The following is a 23,922-nucleotide window of genomic DNA, read 5'->3' as shown; positions in this document are numbered from 1 at the left end:
ATATTCTAAAAGCATTAGATCAAAGAGCTGAGACATTTTTACTGCATTAACCTTTTATCTCACTAAAAGAAAAGGCAAAATTTACTTTTTGTTTGTTTTTCAAAATTTACTTTTACCAAAGCACATCTGAATGCTCATTTAAAACTGGTTACAAAAAATTTATTTCCAGTTATCTCCCACACCTAATTTTCTGGTGTCACTTTCTTTGCACAAGCTAGTAATGAAATATGTAACAAGTCATCTTGATCACACATTTGAAGTTCTCGCTTTGTTTTACCAGCTGGTAGCAAAACCAAGAGAAAAGCCACGTGGGGGTGGGGTGGTGAGAGAAAGAATATGCATGAACTTCAGAAGCACTGGGTGGAGGAGTCAAGTGTTTGCAACCACCTATAAGTAACACTCAGTGGTGACCTGGCCAAGCAAATATGGTAAAGAATTGTAAGAAGAGCAGGCAAAACTGAGAGCTGCCCGTTCTCATACTTCCCCAAACATTCCTGGCTTTTTCTCTGCAAGGACAGATACTTTCATTTAAAATCTATTATCTTCTTATAGAGACAGATTGTACCAGGTGAGGAATACCCTTATCTAAATGTAACTACTGTAGAGTTAGAAATCAGAAAATATAAACCATTGTGAAAATAAATAACAAAATCCATTATCTTCTTCCCATTAAAAATGAAGCAAAACAAAACAACCTTCCTTCTCAAGAGATAATTTCCAGATTTATGAGCTATCATCTCCCAACTCCATCAAACATGAATTTTTTTCCCTCAAGTAGTTGCAATATTCCTTAAATCATCATACTTGTACTAGAGCAGGAGTTCTTAACTATGAGTATATGGATGGGTTTTAAGAAGTCTATGAACTCTCTGAAACTCCAAATATTATAAAATTTTGGGTGAATGAGCAATTATATGGACAAGATGTCTACAGCTGTCACATTTGTTGTTGACAACTGTTGATTAAAAGCATCTTTCTTAGGTTAAAAATGTGATCCGAATAGAAATATAAGGTACGGGTTCTTAATTAATTGAATAGGTATATAAAAGTATTACATTATATCATATATCCAAAAAAAGCTTTAGAAATAAATCCTTTCATTTTGTAGATGATAACATTGACATTTGGAGAGGTTAGGGGAGTGTTCAAGGCCATGCTGCTAGCTAGAAGGCAGAAGATGAAGAAGAAGAATGCTGGCTCCTACTTCCGGATCCATTCCCTCCCACTCTGCCACCAATGCAAGGCCAGACTAGAGGATACTAGTAAGCACACTAAGGACAGCCAACAACCCCAATTCTGATAAATATACAATCTCAGAATAAATCAAGTAATTCTTTAAACACTACTGGCTCATAACATAAACATTTTCTATATTTTACTAAAGGTATCTAAAAATATATATTCTTTTAGACACATTATAGAGCTCACTTCCTTGCCAGTAGACACAATCAACAACTTGTCAATCATCTGAAATACATTAGTGCTTGATCCCACCGCAATCAACGAGAGAAGGGCATACACTTGATAAACTCCTCCCTCCCTCCCTCCCTTCCTTCCTTCCTTCCTCCCTTCCTACCTTTCTTTAATATTTTATTCCCTCCCTCCCTCCCTTCCTTTCTTTAATATCTTTATTGGAATATAATTGCTCTACAACGTCCCCATATCTCCTCCCTCATGTCCCTCCCACCCTCCCCATCACACCCCTCTAGGTGATCACAAAGCACCGAGCTGATCTCCCTGTGCTATGTGGCTGCTTCCCACTAGCTATCTATTTTACATTTGGTAGTGTATGTATGTCCATACCACTCTCTCACTTCGTCCCAGCTTACCCTTCCCCCTCCCCGCATCCTCAAATCCATTCTCTATGTCTGTGTCTTTATTCCTGTCCTGCCCCTAGGTTCATCAGAACCATTTAAACATTTCTTTCTGAGTCAATTACTCTAAAAGCCCACAGTGCAAAGTAAATTAGTTGAATGGATCTTTTAGTAACTGTTGAAGCTGTTTAGAAATTTTAAGCAAAACCTCTTTTCAAAGTTTATTCTTTTGTTTATTCACACTAAAGAATAGCAAGTGCAAAAACCAAAGGAGATGATATTTAGTGAAAAGAATTTTTACAGTAATTGAGAAAGCTGAAAAAGAATGCCTGATTTTGGAGTCAGAATGGGTAGAAATCCAAAATTTGTTTTTAATTTTTTTCAAAATAATTAGAAAACTGAAAGTCTGTAAGAATCCAAGAAACCCTTTACTCTCTGCCCCCTACTCCCCCACTTCTGACTTCTGAAATACAGTGTAACCTTCTGCCATCTGTTATTTTAGAGCAGAAACAGTAATAAACATATGGGCTTTCTCTCTCAAGCAGCTGTAGGGTAGTTAAAGTTATAATAATTGTCTTTCTGTAAGATAAATCTACATTTAAAACCTGGCCAGTTAAAAAAAAATAGCTCAGCCTCAGAGCCTTCCAGAATAAAATTAAGAAATTCAGAATCATCTGTGACATACTACATTAAGAGATTTAGAGAATACCCTCCAAGTCTTGTACTTTTATGTGTATGGTTAAACAAATGTAATTCATGATGCCCAAATCAGTTAATACAGTCAAAGAGTCCACAAGTCATGTTTTTTCTTTCTCCATCAAAATGCTAGGAGCCTCAGGACTTCCCTGATGGTCCAGTGGTAAAGAATCTGCCTTCCAATGCAGGGGACGTGGGTTCAATCCCTGGTCGGGGAACTAAAATCCCACATGCTGCGGGGCAACTAAGCCCACACACAGCACAGCTACTGAGGTCATGCGCCTCGACAGAGAGCCCGCGCACCACAACTACAGAGCCCACATGCCCTGGAGCCCAAGCGCCACAACTAGAAAGAAGCCCGCGTGCCCCAAAGAAGATCCCGTATGCCACAACAAAAGACCCTGCATGCCACAACTAAGACCTGACGCAGCCAAAAAAATAAAGAAAATAAGTAAGTAAAATAAATAAATATTTTTTAAAAAGATTAAAAAATGCTAGGAGCCTCAAACAGGGGTTAGATACTCATATATAGAAATTGCTAACAAAGTTTTCCAACACTGATAACTATAAATGCATCACTTCGGTGGGTCACTGAACTCCAATCTAAAGGCTCATTTATTTATAAGAAAAACCACAACACGTGTGACACATAAATTTCCATTTCAGCTATATAACAGGAATTTTACCTACCTTTATCTGGGTGATTCAAAATCATGATTCTCCTGTGAGCTGCTCTAATCTTGGCCTTGCCGGCAGATGGGCTGTAAAAAGAAATTAAAGTGCTTATAACAAATAGTGTCAAATGCAGATTATAAATTAATGGTTTATATGGTTTTAAGAAATTAAAAACTGAGAATTTCACCATCTTGTGGATAAATATGAAATTACAGCTTGTCACTTCATTCTACCAACCATCAAAATAAATCATATTCAATGCTGCATGTACTTTCCTTCAGTCCTTATTCTCAATTAAAAAAACATATACACAATATAAGGATAGGAGAATCATAGCCTGTAGACTATTACTGTGAGTTTGAAAATTTATGCTTCAAGCTCTTTGAGGGGAAGGCAGTATATATAATGTAACAAACAGGTATTTGAACTCTAGGGCTACCAGACTTCAGGATTTTAATCCCAGCACTGCCATGAAAGATGGGGTAGCCTTGGTCAAATTTTTTACCCTCTCTGAGCTTCGGTTTCTTCATTGTGAAACAGGGATAGGAACAACATAGTCCTCATAGAGCAATTACAAGGATTAAATTAGTTGATGCCAACAAAGTGCTACAGCAGTGCCTGGTGTGTAGCAAATGTTCCATAATAGTTAGCTTTTACTATTATTATCTTTCAACAGAACATCTCAAAACCCTTAATAGCTCATAATTTATTTAGCTTTGTGAGAAAACTATGGGAAAAGCTTGGCTGTTAGAGCCTATGCTCTAAACAAAAATTAAAGGAGAAAGTTAAATAAACCTAAAATTATTCCTGCAAAACCTAATTTATCCAGTACTGGAACTCCTTCTCTCTAGTACATTTTCCAGGTAAGGGAAAAAATTAACACTAATAATAACAAGATCCTGGTGTTCCTACTTAATATTTATACTCGCTTATCTAAGCTGCTTTTCTGAGCCTCAAATGGAAATAACAGTAGCTGACCCAAAGTACACAGTGGTTGCTGTGAAACTCAAAATCATCTGTATGGATGAACCACACTGTAGGGGCTAAACGCAGGAACTTTTAGAGATATTCAGACACTGGTTTAAATCCATCACTCATAATCTATAAAACTTTGTCTTGGGACTTCCCTGGTGGTCCAGTGGTTAAGACTCCGTACTTCCTCTTCAGGGGACGCGGGTTCAATCCCTGGTTGGGGAACCAAGATCCCACATGCCGTGCGGTGCGGCAAAAACAAACAAAAAAATACTTCGTCTTGCTTACTTGAACTCTCTGACTTATAATTTTCTCACAAGCAAAATTTTCTCATAAGCATACCTCCTAGGATTATTTTAAGGACAAGTTAGATTATATAAGCAAAAAGGATGAGCATGACCTGGCATAAAATTAGTGTTCAAAGAATAGTAGTTATTATCATGAACATAAAGAATGCTTATGAAAGTGTATTACATTTCCTACTTTTTAAAAAATGGGGTATAAATAATCTAATCTAGCATATCTTGAATGACTCAAAAAGCATTATCATGAGTACCAATTAAGTGCAAAGAAACTCTCAAGGTCTGCAGAGGTTTGCTTGCCCTTCTCCTAAATGGTCATAAAATGCTATCCATTTAAGTTCTTCTGTCTGTTTTGAACGCTGCCTTCCTTGCTGTCAGTTGTCAATCCTCAATTCTACCAGTGTTCTAGTCTCTAGCTATTACTTGCCAGTTACTTGCTATTTCTAATCTCCTGGGGTTAAGTAACAGATCATCAAACATGTTAAAATACATTATCAATTGCTACATAAGCATATAAACATTCTTCTACAAATAAAATAAATAAGTCAAGTCAAAAAGCAAGTCAAATGAGAAATCAAAAAAAATCTTGAGACAAATGAACAACCTACCAAAACTTATGGGATGCAGCCAAACCATTTCTAAGAGGAATTATAGTAATAAAAGCCTACATTCAGGGGGAAAAAAAAGAACTCAGATAAACAACCTAACTTTACACCTCAGAGAAGTATAACAAGAAGAACAAACTAAGCCCAAAACTAGTAGAAGGAAAATAAAGATCACAGTGAAAATAAATGAAATAGAGACTAGAAAGAACAAGAAACCAAAAATCAATGAAACTAAGAGCTAGTTTTTTGAGAATACATACAAAACAGACAAACCACTAGCTAGATCACCAAGAAAACAGAGGACTCAAGTAAAATCAGAAATGAAAAAGGAGAGATTACAACTGATACCACAGAAATACAAAGGATAAGAGACTACTGTGAACTGTACTATACAATAACAAATTGGACACCCTAGGAGAAATAAATGGATAAATTCCTAGAAACAAAGCATCTACCAAGACTGAATCATAGAAAATATGAACAGACCAGTTACTACTAATGAGACTGAATCAGCAATCAGAAAACTTCCAACAAAGAAAAGTCCAGGACCAGATGTCTTCACTTAATTCTACCAAACATTTAAAGAATAATTAACACCAATCCTTAAACTCTTCCAAAACATGGAAGAGGAGGAAACACTTCCAAACTCATTTTATGAGGCTAGCATTACCCTGACACCAAAACCAGACAAGGGCACTACAAGAAAAGAAAAATACAGGCCAATATCCCTGATGATCACAAATGCAAAAATTCTCAACAAATATTACCAAATCGAATTCAACAATACATTAAAAGAAAGGATCATATACCATGATTAAGTGGGATTTATTCCAAACAAAACGAAGGATAAAAATCACATAGTCATTTCAATAGATGTAGAAGAAGCATTTGACAAAATTCAATATCCATTAATGATAAAAACTCTTGACAAGGTTGGTATAGAGGGAACGAACCTCAACATAATAAAGACCATATATGAAAAGCCCATAGCTAACATTATACTCAATGATGAAAAGATCAGATCAGAAACAAGACAAAGTTGCCCACTCTCACCACCTTTATTCAACATAGCATTGGAAGTCCTAGTCAGAGCAATTAGTCAAGAAAAAGAAATAAAAGGCATCCAAATGAGAAAGGAAGAAGTAAAACTGTCATTATTTGCAGATGACATTTTTACCTATAAAAAACCCTAAAGACTACACCAAAAAACTGTTAGAACTAATCAACAAATTCAGTAATGTTGCAGGCTCTAAAATCAACGTACAATAATTTATTGTTTCTATATACTAATAACAAACTATCAGAAAATCAAGAAAACAATCCCATTTAGGGAGTCAGTTACAAAGGGAGCAGCCGCCCAGGCCGCTACACAGCCCCTCGCCATTTTCCAGCCCCGACCGACGCGGGCCGGGGCGGCGGGGAGAGGCGGAGCCGCGAGAGCGCGGCCCGGGCCGGCCCCGCGGGGCGGTCGCGGCCGTGACGGCGGCTCCGGGCCCGGCTCCCCTTCCGCACCCCTCCCGCCGGAGATGAGGGGAAGATGTCCGTGTCAGGGCTCAAGGCCGAGCTGAAGTTCCTGGCGTCCATCTTCGACAAGAACCACGAGAGATTCCGCATCGTCAGTTGGAAGCTGGACGAGCTGCATTGCCAGTTCCTGGTGCCGCCACCGGCGCCGCCGGGCAGCCCTCACTCCCCGCCGCCGCCGCTCACACTCCACTGCAATATCACGGAATCTTATCCATCTTCTTCACCAATATGGTTTGTGGACTCTGATGACCCAAATCTGACATCAGTTCTGGAACGTCTAGAAGACACTAAGAACAACAATTCGCTTCGTCAGCAGTTGAAGTGGTTGATATGTGAACTCTGCAGATTATATAACCTTCCTAAGCACCTGGATGTTGAGATGCTAGATCAACCACTACCCACGGGTCAGAATGGGACAGCAGAAGAAGTGACTTCAGAAGAGGAGGAAGAGGAAGAGATGGCTGAAGATATAGAAGACTTAGATCATTATGAAATGAAGGAAGAAGAGCCTATTAGTGGGAAAAAGTCAGAGGATGAAGGAATTGAAAAAGAAAATTTGGCAATATTAGAGAAAATTAGGAAGACTCAAAGGCAAGACCATCTAAATGGTGCAGTGTCTGGGTCTGTACAAGCTTCAGATAGACTTATGAAAGAGCTCAGGGACATATACAGATCACAGAGTTATAAAACAGGGATTTATTCAGTGGAACTCATAAATGACAGTTTATATGACTGGCATGTTAAACTGCAGAAGGTTGATCCTGATAGTCCTTTGCACAGTGATCTTCAGATCTTAAAAGAAAAAGAAGGCATAGAATATATTTTGCTTAACTTCTCTTTTAAGGATAACTTTCCATTTGATCCTCCATTTGTTCGAGTGGTGTTACCTGTTCTCTCAGGAGGGTATGTGTTGGGTGGTGGAGCATTATGCATGGAACTACTCACAAAACAGGGCTGGAGCAGTGCCTATTCAATAGAATCGGTCATCATGCAAATCAATGCCACCTTAGTCAAAGGCAAAGCCAGAGTGCAGTTTGGCGCAAATAAGAATCAATATAATCTAGCAAGAGCCCAACAATCCTATAATTCCATTGTACAGATACATGAGAAAAATGGCTGGTACACCCCTCCAAAGGAAGATGGCTAAATGTGTTGACTTTTGTATGTTTGGACCAATGTTGCTTTAAAGAAAATCTTTCCAACATGCAGACACAAGCTTTGAGTGCCCCTATAACAGCAGTACCGAAGATGTTAGCTAATAGATATTTTAGTGGATAATCTGTCAACTGATCCAGTATAAGTTACAGCCTTTCCATTTTTCTCATTTTAGGTACCTTGGACTGAGCAGTGGGGCCTTTACTATATTTTTCCTGATAAATACACATACTGGCCACTCCTTATCTCTTTCTTTGAAAGGTGAAATGTGTTAAGCAGACAAGTCAGCATCAGGTTACTGAAGTTGCAACTTGAGGGCAACTTGCCCATTTTGAGCTCATGTGTTATGAGGATTTGCAATATATTGTTCCATTTAAAGCCAATAAAAGTTTAATTGATGTTTAATATTGGTTTAGAAAATTTAAGATGTTCTAAATCACAGTAGCTTTTTCAGGTTAAAACCATTTTATGATATTGCCAAAATAATGACAGGAAACATTAAACTGTTAAGATTTTTTTTTTTTTTTTATGGCTATGAAGATCTGAATTGTTTTTCCAAGATTTGCTCTTTAGTAAGTTGTACTTTTTAGGCAAAGCAAAGCAAGGCTGTGCCAATTCAGGCTTGTAAGTAGTCATTTCCACTGGGGCATCAGAGTCTTGCTGGGCTGAATCTGCTTCTTGTTGGTTCAATATTTACTATGAAGAAGAGCTTGAAGTATAGAGCTTGAAGTTATTTTAAATACTAAGTCATTTTACGTTTCCATTTTATTAACGGGATGTTGCAATCAGTTGTAAACTAATAAACTTATAAAGTGATTGGCACAAAGACTCTTTGAACAAAAACTGCACAGTTAAGTACAAAAAGTATCTAATTTGGAGACCTAAAGTTTTTGCTATAGTCATAACAATGGCTTTTACATTGAAAGACTAATAGGAACTCTACATATATTAATTCTTTTATAAAACCTGACTTAAATCAGTGTACTCTCCATTTTATTGCCTTACCAGAATCAGTCCTGTTGGGTTGGTAGTAGATTTTTTTATATACCCAAATTTGATTTAAAAGTAAACTCTAGTTATTAAGCACTTTTAAAAAGAAATCCAGAAGCACATTTTTTCTGCACAAACCAATTACAAAGTTCAAAAGTGTTTCTTATGCTTTGAGACTCAGTTTTTAACTTTGTAAACCACATCTGAGAGACTTGGCACTTCTGCATTATTGTGTTTAATTTCCTTTTTTTTTTTTTTCTATTTTGGTTAAGAAGACAGTAGAAAAAGATTTTCTGGCATTCTTGTTCACTTGGTTACATTTGTGTAAAGTTATGATCGCCAGTTGCTCAGATAAGTGACAAGGAAGAATTCTTTAAAGCATTAAAGTTCCTTAAACCTAAGGCTAAATCTTGAATACATTATTGAATTCTTTAATATCCTGATGGCTAGCAGATTGACAGCTGCACATTCGGCATGCTTTGTTTGTTTTTTTTTGGTTTTTGGTTTTTTGGGGACTTTATTTTTCATTGCAGATTTATTTGGCAATGTACAGTAAATTTTGTAAACTTGCATCAAGTTTATGAATAAAGAACCATTTAAAAAAAAAAAAAAAAAAAACAATCCCATTTAAAATTGCATCAGAAACAATAAAATACCGAAGAATAAATTTAACCAAGGAGGTGAAAGACCTGTACACTGAAAACCAGAAGACACTGATGAAAGAAACTGAAGACACAAAAAAATGCAAAGATATGCTGTGCTCACGGATTGGAAGAAGTAATTTTTTAAAAATGTCCATACTATCCAAAGCACTATACAGATTCAATGCAACTTATATCAAAATTCCAAAGGCATTTTTCACAGAAATAGAACAAAAATTCCTAAAATTTGTATGGAACCAACCACAAAAGATCCTGAATAACCAAAGGAATCTTGAGAAAGAAGAACAAAGCTGGAGGCATCAAACTTCCTGATTTCAATCTATCAATATATTACAAATGCTCTAGTAATCAAACAGTATGGTATTGGCATAAAAAGACACATAGATTAATGGTACAGAACAGAGCTTAGAAATAAACCCATACCTATACAGTCAATTAATTTACAACAAAGGAATAGAGAATATACAGTAAGGGAAAGGATAGTCTCTTCAATAAATGGTGTTTATTGGGAACAGAAAATCTGAACAGTCATATGCAAAGGAATAAAACTGGACCTTTATCTTGTACCACACACCAAAATTAACTCAAAATGGATTAAAGACTTAGATGTAACACCTTAAAACTACTAGGAGAAAATATAGGATATAAGCTCCTTGATATTGGTCTTGTAAAGATTAAGCAAGATGAGAGAATCCTAGTTCTTAAACAAAGCATTAAAAATTAAACGTAGCTCTGATATATCTCCAGTATAGACAATTCCACCACAAACTGAAAATGTAACTTTAAATTAAATATCATTTTGCCTAGATCAGGGATTTCAAACTGCTCCCTGGAATGCATTTGACTGGGAGTAGGTGAGTGGGGTGTATAGAACAGAGTAGTGTTCCCTGATCCTGTAGCAAATGGAGCAGTTTGGGTCTCATCTTTTTCTACTACTAGTCTATTGAATAACATTTAAACAGAGTTCCACAGAAGTTTTTAGAAAGTCTGAAAATCACAAATGTGTGCATAATTTCAGAATATATCAGGTATATTAAGTTTTCCTGGGCAGCTCAGTAAAATATTTCAGGCTTACGCAATATGTAAGAATATACAGAGTCATCTGGTAACATAGTCATCTAGTAACATAGGGGTTTCTTTGTTTTTAAATAGAGTATCAACAGAGTCAAGCTCCATTTTGTCTTTACCTACTTGTTATGCAGTCTAAATCATTTGGATTCACTTATCACAGAAAATGGAACCACAGCAATGTATTCACACTTTGAGAATCTCCTCAAAATCAATGCCGCCTGACTGAAAGAAAGGGCTAGAGGAAAGCAAATAAGGTCCACCTTTCTATTTAATGTGTTAAGGGCAAATATTTAGCTTCTGCATTCATGACAGAGATGGGAATGGAGCGGCGCCAACATTTATGCAGCACCTGTTATCTGGCAGGCACGTGGATAAAAAGGTCACTCATGTCATTATAAATTCCGACAAGGCAGATATTATTAATTCCAAATCAAAAATGAAGACGCTGAAGTGCAGAAAAGCTAACAATAAGTGCCTCAGTGACAGAATCAGGACGAGGATCTGTCTGCTTACCTGATATTTATTGGGTAATTACCAAGTTCTACGTTTATGCTAAAACTTCATATGTGTTCATCTTCGCAGCAACCCTATGCAGTAGAAACTAATATTTTCTGTATTTTACAAATGATGAGACTGAAGTCACGCACCTAACAGGTGGTAAAAATGGTATTTGTACCTAGATTCACTTGTTATCAGAGTCTGTGCTGTTAGCCACTCAATTTTCCTTGTGAAATTTTGTACAGCTTCCAGCTCGATGGGATAAAACTTTATAACCATGTATCTTAAGTCAACTCCTAATTATCTTTCCTAAAAACAGGAGTACCTTGGATGATATTAAATGATACCCTCAAAAACTTTTGTGTTTGGTTTAATAATGTGCATCATATTCACATTTCAACACTATGAATGGGATGATATGGGGGCCAAGAAAAATAACAATGCCACTCTGAATAATATTAAAGAAAAGAATAGTTAGCAATACAGCTAATTTCCTAGTTTGGTTCCCCTGCTTAAAATCATTTCTTTTTTTTGTATTCTCAGTGAGAGAGCCCATTTCTTCTTATTTTTTAATTTTTTAAAATAAATTTATTTATTTTATTTATTTATTTATGGCTGCACTTGGTCTTCATTGCTGCACACGGGCTTTCTCTAGTTGCAGCGAGCAGAGGCTACTCTTCATGGTGGTGCACAGGCTTCTCGTTGCAGTGGCTTCTCTTGTTGTGGAGCACGGGCTCTAGGGGAATGGACTTCAGTAGTTGTGGCACGCAGGCTCAGTAGTTGTGGGGCACGGGCTTAGTTGCTCCGCGGCATGTGGGATCTTCCCAGACCAGGGCTCGAACCTGTGTCCCCTGTATTGGCAGGCGGATTCTTAACCACTGCGCCACCAGGGAAGCCCCCATCTCTTCTTATATTTAAATGAAGCACCAAGCTAAATTGAGCTGTTCCTCCCCTACCCACCATTTTGTTTTTTCTTGATTAGTCATAAGAAATTACAAAATGTTTGGCCTTAAGTATCTGCTAATCTAAAAGAGATTTAAAAATTCTGTTGATATAGGACTTTATGATCTATTCTCCTTAATTATGTTGACTAAGTCACCATAAGATGTGTTGTAGCTAACATATTGTAACCAACCCCCATTAAAATTTGAGTGAGCTCTAAGGGAACATAAGGTAAACAAATATAGATACTGGTAAATCTATGGTAGGGGATGTATTATTAACTTTAAGTGTTAAATGATATACAGCAATCACATAATATCATTAACTTTCTCCAAGCCATTCAAAGTTAGACAATAAATGGATACTAAGGTAAAACAAATATAATGAAATATGCTAGATGTCAAATTGTGGAACTAAGAAAGAACTGTGAAACAGATCCCAAAAATATGACACATATCAAATTAGAAAACTGAATCCAGAAAGAATTCATTGTCACAATAAAGGTTATTTTGATAATTGCATTGGAACTTTAGTATTAAAATACAGTAGTTCCTTGTTAAGAAATAAAGGCACATCACAAATACGCCTGATTTTTTTTAGGGGTGGTAGGATAATTTCTTAGATTTGAGGTTTTAAAATGTAAAAATTTGATATTTTCTCCTCTGCCTCCTATTCATAATTTAAAATATAAGGATAACTTTACTGTCACATTTTCTTCTTTTTCAAGACAAACTTAGTCACAGAACAAAATAATACTTATGCAGCACACCTACCTTACACCTAAAATAAGACTTGCTTCTTGCCTACTCATTTTTTGTTCAAATCCTCCTTTATAGTAGGATGAAAAACTCTATAGAGGAAAGAAAGAGCAAGAAATAATTAGTTCCACATATGAGATGGCATGACCTCAATCCCATCACACAGCTGCAATAAGAGTAATGTATTTTCCAGGGCTTCCCTGGTGGCGCAGTGGTTGAGAGTCCGCCTGCCGATGCAGGGGACACGGGTTCATGCCCCGGTCGGGGAGGATCCCACATGCCGCGGAGCGGCTGGGCCCGTGAGCCATGGCCGCTGAGCCTGTGCGTCCGGAGCCTGTGCTCCGCAACAAGAGAGGCCGTGACAGTGAGAGGCCCGCGCACTGCGACGAAGAGTTGCCCCCGCTCGCCACAACTAGAGAAAGCTCTCGCACAGAAACGAAGACCCAACACAGCCCAAAATAAATTAATTAATTAACTCCTACCCCCAACATCTTCTTAAAAAAATCTTTTTCAAAAAAAAAAGAGCAATGTATTTTCCAGAAGTCAACTTGGAATTGTGGGAGGTGGGGAGGGAGAGCACTAAACAATAATCCTCTACAAGAAATTATGACCAAGATAAACACTACACTGAAGGAATAAAACAGGTCAGTAGAAGCAAAAGGCCTGAACTTTATCTAAGCTCTACGGTAATTTTCTCATTGGATAACCTTGACCAAGTCACTTACTGTAGAGATGACAGACATCTTTTTAACCTACTAGACTGGCTGACTGAGAAAGAGGAGAAGCTGACAACGTGAGGAGGACATCAGGATATTAGACAGGGAGGCCAAGAGACCAGAAGACTAGACTGAAAGGTCAATGTGGCTGGAGAGGCCTGAGCAAGGAGAGAAGTAGTAGAGAGATAACAGGCGCCAGATTGTGGAGGGCCTTGGAAGCAATGGAAATGATTTAGGATTTTATTCTCAGTGGTAGGAGAACCAGAGCACTGGGGTAACAGATTTGACTTGGTTTTAAAAGAATTACTCTAACTGCTGTATAGAGAATAGAAAGACAGGTACAGAGTGCAGGCAGGAGACCAGTTAAGATGACATAACAGTAATCTAGGCAAGAGATGATGCTGGTATGGACCAATGTGGTAGTAGAGGAGGAGGTGAGAGCTGTCAGATTTTGGATGTACTTTGAAAGCAGAAATAACATTTGCTTGGATTGAATATGGGATATGAGAAAAAGCAGGGAACTAAAGATGATGCAGTAAACGCTGCTATACACTGCACAGATCCCCCTTCAGAGCTGAGGCACTTACTCCGCAGACACTGGGGCTGCCGCTGGCAGACAGCACTCAGCTGTCAAACTCCAGCAATTGCCTTGGCTGAAGAATGTCAAGCTCACGCCCCCTTCGCAGGAGGGTCTCTAGCTGATGACTGGCTGACGTCAGGGTATAAACACTGTGCTTCTCCAGGGCTCAGTCCTTGGACTTCTTAGCTATATTTACCTCCCAGGTGATGTCACTTAGCTTCATGGCCTCTTGCCCCAAATCGGGATAATCACGATGAGACACCTGAGCGTCAGAGGTCCCGGGGGGTTCACTGTCTCAGGCCTTTTACTAAGACTGCACTGCAGCCTAAATTATCCCTCCATTCTTCTTCCTTCTCTTGCCTCCTGGAGCTGTTGATCCTAAGAGCATTCTCTAATAAACTAACAGCTTGCTAAACTTTGTCTCACTCTGCAAATGACTGCAAGGTTTCTGGCCTAAACTGCCATTAGTGACTTAGACAAGGCGTGGTTATTTGTTACTTGTTTCTTGTGGGTAACACATATCAGGAGATTGGTTTTGGTTACATTAAGTTTCAAAAATGTCTATGTAAGTGGAGGAAAAGTCTGACCTGGAGATAACATTTGGGAGTCATGAGTACACAGACGGTATTTAAAAGTGTGAGACTAAATGAGGTCACCTAGAGTGGGAGTGTAGATAAGAAGCCCAAAGACTGAGCCCTAGAAACTGCAACATTTAATGGCACAGAGATGGAGAGGAATCAGTAAAGGAAACTGTGATGGCCTAGTGGTACAGGAGGAGGAAAAGCAGATGCCAAAAGTGAGGAAGTGAAAAATAGTTTCAGGGCTTCCCTGGTGGCGCAGTGGTTGAGAGTCCGCCTGCCGATGCAGGGGACACAGGTTCGTGCCCCGGTCCAGGAAGATCCCACATGCCACGGAGCGGCTGGGCCCGTGAGCCATGGCCGCTGAGCCTGCGTGTCCAGAGCCTGTGCTCCGCAACGGGAGAGGCCACAACAGTGAGAGGCCCGCGTAGCAAAAAAAAAAAAAAAAAAAAAGTTTCAAATGCTTCCAATAAGTCAAGTAAGACAAGAACTGAGGGCTGACGGCTGGATTTATCCTTTGGTAAATCTAAGTCTAGTGAAGGTACTGGAAGTGAAGGTTTGATTAGAGTGAGTTTAAGAGAGAACAAGAGAGGGCTTCCTTGGTGGCGCAATGGTAAAGAATCCACCCGCTAATGCAGGGGACACGGGTTCAAGCCCTGGTCCGGGAAGATCCCACATGCTGTGGAACAACTAAGCCCGCCCGCCACAACTACTGAAGCCCACGCGCCTAGAGCCTGTGCTCCGCAACAAGATAAGCCACTGCAATGAGAAGCCCGCGCACCACAACGAAGAGTAGCCCCTGCTCACCACAACTAGAGAAAGGCTGCGCACAGCAACGAAGACCCAATGCAGACAAAAATAAATTAAAAAAACAAAAACAAAAAACACAGAACAGGAGGAAAGGAATGGGAGACAGCAAAGAGAGACAACTCTTCAGGAGCTCTTAGAGAAAACAAGATGCATGAACTCAACTTTTAGAAGGAAAAAAATTCACACATGATTGAATGCGTGCATGTTTCTAAAACGTGAACCCATATTTTTCTAAGGAAAAACAAAGTGTATGCTTGCATAAAACAAAATCTGAAAGTATACACACCAAAATGTTATTTTGGGGTGGTGGAATTATGAATAATTATTTTCTTCATGTTTATTTTTACTTTCTAAATTTTCAACAATAAACACAGTTACAAATACAATTTTTTTTAAAAAAAAAGGGACTAAAAGGAAACCAACTAAATTATTAGAGCTTAAGAAATGAGTCCTAAGGAGCCAGATCTGGTCATTTGTATAAGCTATTCTCTTTGAACAGCTTGTCATAAATTTCCATTGGTAATAATTCCCTGGCAATTAACTCATTCAACAAATACATTAGCACCTACTATGTGCCAGGACCTTTTCAAATGAGACAAGTGAAGTTCTGTCCTTTATCACATAGATGCTAATCTATCAATGTACCAGTACTGTGAGGAATATGATGTACTATTCCAAATTTCAAGTAATTAACAATCTAGGAAGAAAACAAAAAACCACCCCCTCCTCCAAATTGTGAGGGGAGGAAGGGAAGCAAATTGTTTAAGTACACATATTAATGTGGACAAATTATGTATATATACACAAGCACACACACACAGGGGAATATATAAAGGAATAAGAGATATATAGGGGAATACATATAAAGGAATAGAAAACTTAACAGAGGAAGAACAGCTGGTTTTAAGGTTTCTCTCAGGTGATCAAAATTTTTACTAGATGCATACCTTACTCCCTAATATTTCTATGAGTATCTACCTTTGTGAGCTCCAAATTTTCAGCATAAATTGATGATGTTTCATGAACTGTCATTTCCACTATATTCACAAAGCTCATTAACCCTAAAAGTAGCCATTATATCTAAGCAAATTTTTTACTTTGTTTTTTCCAGGTAGAAAAGGAGACTAAGAAAAGGTTACTTAAAGTCTAGCAACTGGATGAGGCTCATACCCTAAAACACTGACCTGTTTACAAATAAGCTTACAAGTAAATATACAATCATCATAATCCTTCTAAAGGAGCTATATCATTTTTGAGGATAGACATTTAATATTTGGGGGCTATATACAGAAAGGCAGACAGAGAAAACAACGAAAAGCAACTGCTCAGGCTACTTCAGAAAAAATCATGCCTTCTACACTCATATGGAATTTAGGTTTTACATTACATAATTTTAAAAAGAAATTGTAAGCCCTTTGAAGCTTACAAGTAATACACCAGTACTGCATTATATTAGGATATACAGACAAAGGCAATGCAGAACTATTTTCTGATAACACTGGTGGGTCGAGGAAATGTTTAAATTCAAAAAGATGTGATTACAATAAGGAACACCAAACAGATGGAGTAGATGGTTATATTTTTCTAATAGAATTTCCAAGAACAGAAATAGTGGGATTTATTCTTCTGTCTATTGGAAACACACCTTGAACCTTACAAATTATTATTTTGTATTATTTTATTTATAAAATATATATAAACAAAAATCAAAATAATTTTCCTTCTAAAATTAACATTGAATGCTGTAGTGCTATATATTATTAAAGAAGATGTGAAACGAACCAAGTTAAAGTCTTCATTAGCTAATTTACTCAATCACTTGAAACATAAAAGCCCTCCAAACAACCAGGAAAATATATCATTCCATAGTCTTAAGAGAAGAAACACATTTACCATAAACTATAAACTTTAATTATGTATAATAATCTATTTGATTTATAGAGCCACAGGATGATTTTAATTAGTGTTATTTCCATGAATTTCACTTAACCATAAAACAATGTAAGTCCAATTTTAAAAACTTGTATTCAAGTAAAAAGAAAAATTAACAAATAGAAAAACAGAAGCCTCAAAAGAAGATAAATGACTTGGGTTTTTTCCCCAAGAAAAAAATTAGCGGTAATTAGACAACAGCTGGGTCAATAATATACATTAATACTTAAAAAAAATCAAGTAAAAGGTACTGGTTCAAAACAGCAGACTTAATAATAAAAGTCTTTTGCTTTCCAAAGTGCCTGTGAAATGAGAAAAGATATTTTAAACAAGAAAAATCCATAAGAGGCCTAGAAAACAAGAAATGGATCAAGTAGCAAACCAGAAAGTTTAAAGAAATCCTGGAAGATTGAAAACAGGTAAGACTGCACATATAGAAAAAAATCACAGCAGCCCCAATTTAGCAGCCCCTCTGACTAAATTCAGAGTCAACAAACACAAAAAATAACATCAGGGTAATTAATTAAACCAGAACAGCAGAGAGAGATGATTCCTAACTCCATTAGCATTGGGCATAAGGGCCTGCCACCTACCACTTTAGCCTCAGGCCAAGAAAGAGAATCTCATGCCTGGGATGCACCCAGCTGTGGGTGGTAGGTCCCAAGAGAAGCAAAGGCGAGTACCAACAGATCACACTGAACCCAGAGGGCTGAAGAGGGGGACAGTTATGCCAAGCAGTAAAATACACATAGTACTCAACCACTCCTGGGTTCTGGAGGTTCCAAGACTGCCTCTGGGCTCCTTGATTTGGAAGAGACATGACTGTTAATATAAGCCACCTACGTGCTCACAGCACACTGCCAATCTTCTCATTCAATTAAATTGTTGAAGTAAATCTACCAAACTGCTGAGAAAGGCCACTTATATGAGTTCCAGGAGCAGAGACACATTGGAAGGAAAAAATAAAGAAAAAATATATGAGGATCTAACAGAACAAAAAACAGGCAATTTTCACATAAGCCAAGGCTAAAAATTCCGGTGAAATTTCAGAACATCAATAATAAAGAGAAAATCCCCCAAATTTCCAGCACTAAACAACAAACACACAAACAAAAATCACCCCAACCTAAAAACCAAAAGCACAAACAAAAGAAAATCAAAATCAAAACAAGCAGTGTACAAAGGAAAAAGAACACCAGAAAATCTGGCTAAGTCTGAGAGTACCAAAAAATGTGGCTGAGAGTATGCAGGAAAGTATAAAGGTGGGCACGGAGACTCCGTCTGAGCAGAGACTTCTGTAGTATCCCTCTAATACTGGCTCCACCAGATTCCAAGGAGCCAGCAGCTACGTGACAACAGTGAGAGGGAAAGAAACAAACTCTCCATGCATTCCATATGAACAAAATTATTCTAGGCAATATTCCAGAAGAATGGGGAAAAAAGCATGAGAAAAAGAAAGATGAGATTTAAGAAAAAGATGATGTTAAAGCATCAAAGAAGCGAATAAAGTTTAAGAAAAAATGAAAAGAGAACCCATGGGAACTTGAGCCTTGAACATTCTCTTTTGAATGACAGGGATTTATTGACACACAACTACAGTCCCTATTTGTTAGTAATGCTATTTGATTCAATAATGAACACAGTTACAAAATCAAAACACTGTAAATGCTGTGCTTATGAATTTGGCTTTTTGGAATCAGTGCCAAGAGGAAGTATGTATATATTTCATTCCTCAATTTCCCTGGAACAATTAATATTTAAAGAAGTATTTTAAAAACTCCTATCTTCACTGAGGTATAATTATGATGATGATAAAGATATTCCAAGATGTTTCACTGCAAACTGCAAGAGTAGTACTTTGTGGAAAAGGGGCCAGATTTATCAAAAGGCACTTGTCTTAACTTGAAGCCCACAAAAGGGAGGGAAAGGGGGCACGTATCACTTTTCTCTCCTTAAGAAATGCAGGGGCCAGGACTTCCCTGGTAGCGCAGTGGTTAAGAATCTGCCTGCCAATGCAGGGGACACAGGTTCGAGCCCTGGTCCAGGAAGATCCCACATGCCGTGGAGCAACTAAGCCCATGAGCCACAACTACTGAGCCTGCACTCTAGAGCCCACGAGCCACAACTACTGAGCCCGCATGCCACAACAACTGAAGCCCGCGTGCCTAGAGCCCGTGCTCCACAACAAGAGAAGCCACCGCAATGAGAAGTCCACACACTGCAATGAAGAGTAGCCCCCGCTAACCACAACTAGAGAAAGCCTTCGCACAGCAACGAAGACCCAATGCAGCCAATAAATAAATAAATAAATAAAGACACCTTTGAAAAGAAAAAAATGCAGGGGCTGCATTCAGGATACCCATAATAATCTCTTAAACTATTCTACGTTATCTGTGCGCCTGCACAGAGCAGTGAAATGTTTCTCATTTTCTTTCTCTTTTCCTTTCAGTGTTAAATAATGTAGTTCTACAAAACACAAGTCTATTTATGGTATAAATATATCTACTGAAGATCAGCATAAACAGGAGAGAAATGATTTCTGAAAGTCCCTCAATTTGCTTTACATAAACATATGGAAAGACATTTAAATAACTATGTCAAGCCACCATCACCTAAGTCCCTGGACTATCTCAGTACCCTCTTAACAGGTTTCACAGCTTCTCCTCTGACTCATTCTAGTCTATACTCTTTGCAGCAGGCAGAGTGATCACCTAAATTGGTAATCATGTTGCCCACATGCTCAAAACCTTCCAAAGGCTTTCCATCACACTTAAACCAAAATCTGCTATCTTTGTCACAGTCTATTTGGCCCTAAGTGATCTGGGCCCAAACTACCACTGTTCCTTCCACATACTCCACTGGAGTTACTCTTGCTGCTAAATTCATTTCCACCTTGGGACCTTTGCAGTGTTCCCACTAGAAAGCTCTTTCTTCAGATGTTCACATGGCCTGCTCCCTCATCTTCTCAGAGAGGCCTTCCCAGACCTATCTAATATAGATTCCTCTCTGCTGTTAAAGAATCAATCTCTTACGCTGATTTAGTTCTCTAAAGAAAACTAAACTCCTACCTTCAACACCTCTACATATTATGTATCTTATTTCTTTGTTAATTGTTTCCACTAAAAAGTAAACTCCTAGAAGGCAGTGTCTTTGTCTAGTTCATGACTACCTCCCACTCCCCACAATAATGTCCAGTATGTAGTAGGTGCTTAATGAACATTTATTGAATGAATGCTAAATACCTATTAATACTTTAGCCAAATAAAATATAAACAGGAAAACAGAAAATAAACACATGCTCCCTCTAATCACAGACATGCATTTATAAGTCTGCAAAATCACTTGCAGTTCTTTTGACCCCGAGTTTAATTATCTGTCATAATATAGTATGTCATCCTTTGAAAGTGTGGTTATTGTTCATGACTAACTAAGCCTCAAGCCTATAATGCCTTTGCTAAAACAAGCCATTCATTCTCAAATTGCTGTAAGTCAAGCTGATCTATCCCAGATCTTCTGTTTCCCAGAAATCAATGTTTATGTTGTACTGCTTCAGTGAGTTTTCTTTGCATGGTCTCTAGTGGTCACAAACCACAGTTCACCCAGTTCACCACACTATAGCTTTTTAGACACCTACTATCATTCATCTTTTACTTATATTCAGCTCAGCAGAGTAGCTGTAATGCTGGTAGATGAATGTATCAGCCCTATAGGTTTCAAGGTTGCAATCATATAATTTTATGTTTGAGATAGCCAGGTGTGGTGGTACGAGGGAACTAGTTTCAAATTTGAAGATGAAATCAACTTTTGGGTAAGCTCCATCAGGACAGGCACCATATCTGTCTTGTTCACCAGCTATGCCTAGCCCCTGGCACAGGACAATCACTAAATGAATACTAATTAAACAAGGAAAATAAATTACCTCAAAGTTGATGTAATACTACTAAAAGGAATACGATAATTCAAAGTCAAAGTCAGGAATAAGCTTAGATATAAAATAACATGACCAAGAAACTTAAAAGAAACTAAATCAATAAAGTTGCCAATGATACAAACATTTGTATGAAAATCCAAAACATTTTTCTGAATTACTATCAATAATGGCATATAAACAAAAATCAAAGCAAGGTTAGATTTCTAACTAAAGCCATTTTTAACTTACAGGGGTTGAAATCTTCTTTGCAGTTTCTGTGATTACTTGTCCTAGAGGTTTCCAGATTTGAGATGTGTAGCGACCTAAATAGTAACAGGAATAAAAGCAAATGTATTTTCTATAATGAAAGCCAACACCCACAAAGTGCTCACCACAGTATTTACTGTTTACTTTGTATATGTTATTTTAATACCTATCTCAAAATCTACCTGAAAGACAGTCACATTTTTTCAAATTTCTAATTTATTAAATGGAGGACAGATTTCATTTTAATATAATTTTCATAGCTATTAAATTAAGCTTTAGTTCATAATTAGAAAATTAGAAAATTTCAATGGTTATGTATAAAATCCTACTTTTATACAATGTTACAGGTCATAAAAACAATAACACCCTAGCACTCAATTTCTCACTGAGGATGACTACTCTCCTAAAAGCTTCTTTTATTTTAGTGCTTTCCTTTCTTAGGCATCCTAATAATCAAAATTCCTCTGAGTCTGGACAACTAAGTATCAATAGCAAAACAGGTCCTAAATTGTTTTGAGGGCATAGAACAAGAATAAAATATTATCTGGCTAATTTACCTTTTGTACCCTAATCAGAATGTGTGTCTACGAATACTAGAGTCTCTTTTCCCAAAGCTCTGCTAGAAAACCAGTTATGACCCTCTGAACTTAAATTCAATTTCTAACCATAACATTATTTGCAGATCAAGATTTCTGCTGGGAAAGTTCAACTACATAGATGTTTTATAAGAAGTAACCTGTCTAAACATACTGTCATTCCTGTGCAAACAACATGTTACAGGGAAAAACAAAGGATGCTAGACATAGGAAGATGTGAAGTAGCCAATCTAAGTAGGAGATAAAAAGCTCTTGAGATCAAGTAGAACATTAAATAAAGTAAAATTAAATGAAGCGGAAACCCTAACTCATCTAAATCTCTTATATAAATATCAACTTCCATTTGATTCTACAACAGTATAAAATCTGGCTTTTAAAGTGCCTTAAAATTCCTTCAAAACCACAATCATGCAATCTCAATGTAAAAAAGCAATTAAAGGCTTCAAGAAGTGACATCCGGACATTTACTTTAACTATAGAGGAGAATATCTAGTTCCAATAGTCTAGGGGTACTTTCTCCTAAATTCTACTCTTCAGTCGTATTTGACCCTGAAAGAGAACTGCCTGCTATTAATATTCTAGTTAGTAAACTGAATTTGGCAACAGAGTAGTATGTATAGAATACATACACCAATTCTTCTCATTGTAGAAACAAGACCTTGGCAAAAGTATCTTTCTCTAATTTCAAATAAAAATCTTACACTTGAATTTGAAATAACTATGCCTATTCTGCTACAGTAACTAATACAAAAATTGTTTTATGTTTATGGGCAAGTTTGTCAGAATTCCTTTTCAGACATGATGCTCTTCTCATGAAACCTCAGTAAGTAGTTAACTATAGTTATATGAGACACAAGACTTTGACAGTACAAGAACCAAGAGAAACTGAACCACTGATCTTCCTGATTTTAAAGTTCTTACTGGTAAGGTGCTTTAAATAGAGTTGTGTGGAATTAAATATTATACAAAACAAAACAAAATCTTTTATGTCTCTTTTTCTATTGGATCTCACTGCATATAACCACAATGGAATGTAGCTCCACCTAAAAAGAAGATCCAATTAACAAGATCAAATCCATGGAACTTAAGAGACACAAATGCTAAATGAAAAATGTAAACCTTTATCAACAAGGAAATGCTCTCAGATTAACATTTAATTAGAGAATAGCTATGCAATTTAAAACTATAAATTAATGGTTAGAAGAGACAGCAATTTTACTTTAAATCTTTATTCTTTCTAAAAAGATTTTGGCAGTAAAAGAAGTTCTCCTGGGTTTGTCAAAGAAATTACACCAACATGTTAAAATGAATGATAAATATACTATAAAGAATGGCTACGCTCATCAGAAAGAACTGACAGCTCAGAAAATGTGTATTCTTATCGGCAAGAAAAAAATATGGGAGAATAAAAGAGCCCCATTATCACTTACACTGCTTCATATTAAAGAGATTTTATTTTTTAATAGTACACTATAGCTCAAACTAAAAAAATGTCAGGAAGATCAATTATTATTGGGGCTAGTTTTCCTAGCTTTTGTATCGTTAATTTCCTTCACTACAAAGTTTATCTAGATTTTGCTGTGCTGACAAATCTTCAGTGACTATAAATGTTGCAAAGAATGGGAACGTATGTCTTAAAATCAAAAACCTCAGAATACTAAGGGTCTTCTCATGAATCACTATAGAAGCTACTTGGAAATATTTCTCCTGCAACATTTATTGATATATATCCTTTATTTATCTTACCTGCAAATCCAAGAGCTGCAATACCCAGTCCCACAGCTATCAAACTTCTTGCCTATGGAGGAAAAAATAATTATCACTTATAGTGTTACATACTGGGTTTTTAAAGTAAATCATTTTAAATAA

At 37.2% G+C, this 23,922-nt stretch overlaps 2 protein-coding genes across 3 annotated transcripts in view; one reads left to right on the top strand and one right to left on the bottom strand.

Annotated features, from left to right (window-relative positions):
• Positions 1–23,922, bottom strand: part of DNAJC15 (DnaJ heat shock protein family (Hsp40) member C15) — a 65,621-nt gene that overhangs the window by 15,254 nt on the left and 26,445 nt on the right. For both annotated transcript variants that reach the window (XR_010937067.1, XM_067713751.1), the window contains exons 2-5: positions 23,800–23,851; positions 21,440–21,513; positions 12,680–12,756; positions 3,201–3,271 (exon numbers count right to left, since the gene is read on the bottom strand). Coding sequence is in view for 1 of the 2 variants with exons in the window: in XM_067713751.1 (XP_067569852.1) it covers positions 3,201–3,271; positions 12,680–12,756; positions 21,440–21,513; positions 23,800–23,851 (274 nt within the window). In the remaining variant the exon portion in view is untranslated. The remainder of the gene's footprint in view (positions 1–3,200; positions 3,272–12,679; positions 12,757–21,439; positions 21,514–23,799; positions 23,852–23,922) is intronic.
• Positions 6,423–7,871, top strand: LOC137210842 (ubiquitin-conjugating enzyme E2 Q2). Its single transcript, XM_067712852.1, has one exon. The coding sequence runs from the start codon at positions 6,602–6,604 to the stop codon at positions 7,733–7,735; it is 1,134 nt and encodes a 377-aa protein (XP_067568953.1). The 5' UTR covers positions 6,423–6,601; the 3' UTR covers positions 7,736–7,871.

The sequence above is a fragment of the Pseudorca crassidens genome, chromosome 18 (assembly GCF_039906515.1).
Source record: "Pseudorca crassidens isolate mPseCra1 chromosome 18, mPseCra1.hap1, whole genome shotgun sequence".
Taxonomy (NCBI): domain Eukaryota; kingdom Metazoa; phylum Chordata; class Mammalia; order Artiodactyla; family Delphinidae; genus Pseudorca; species Pseudorca crassidens.
This window is presented reverse-complemented; position numbering and strand designations above follow the sequence as displayed.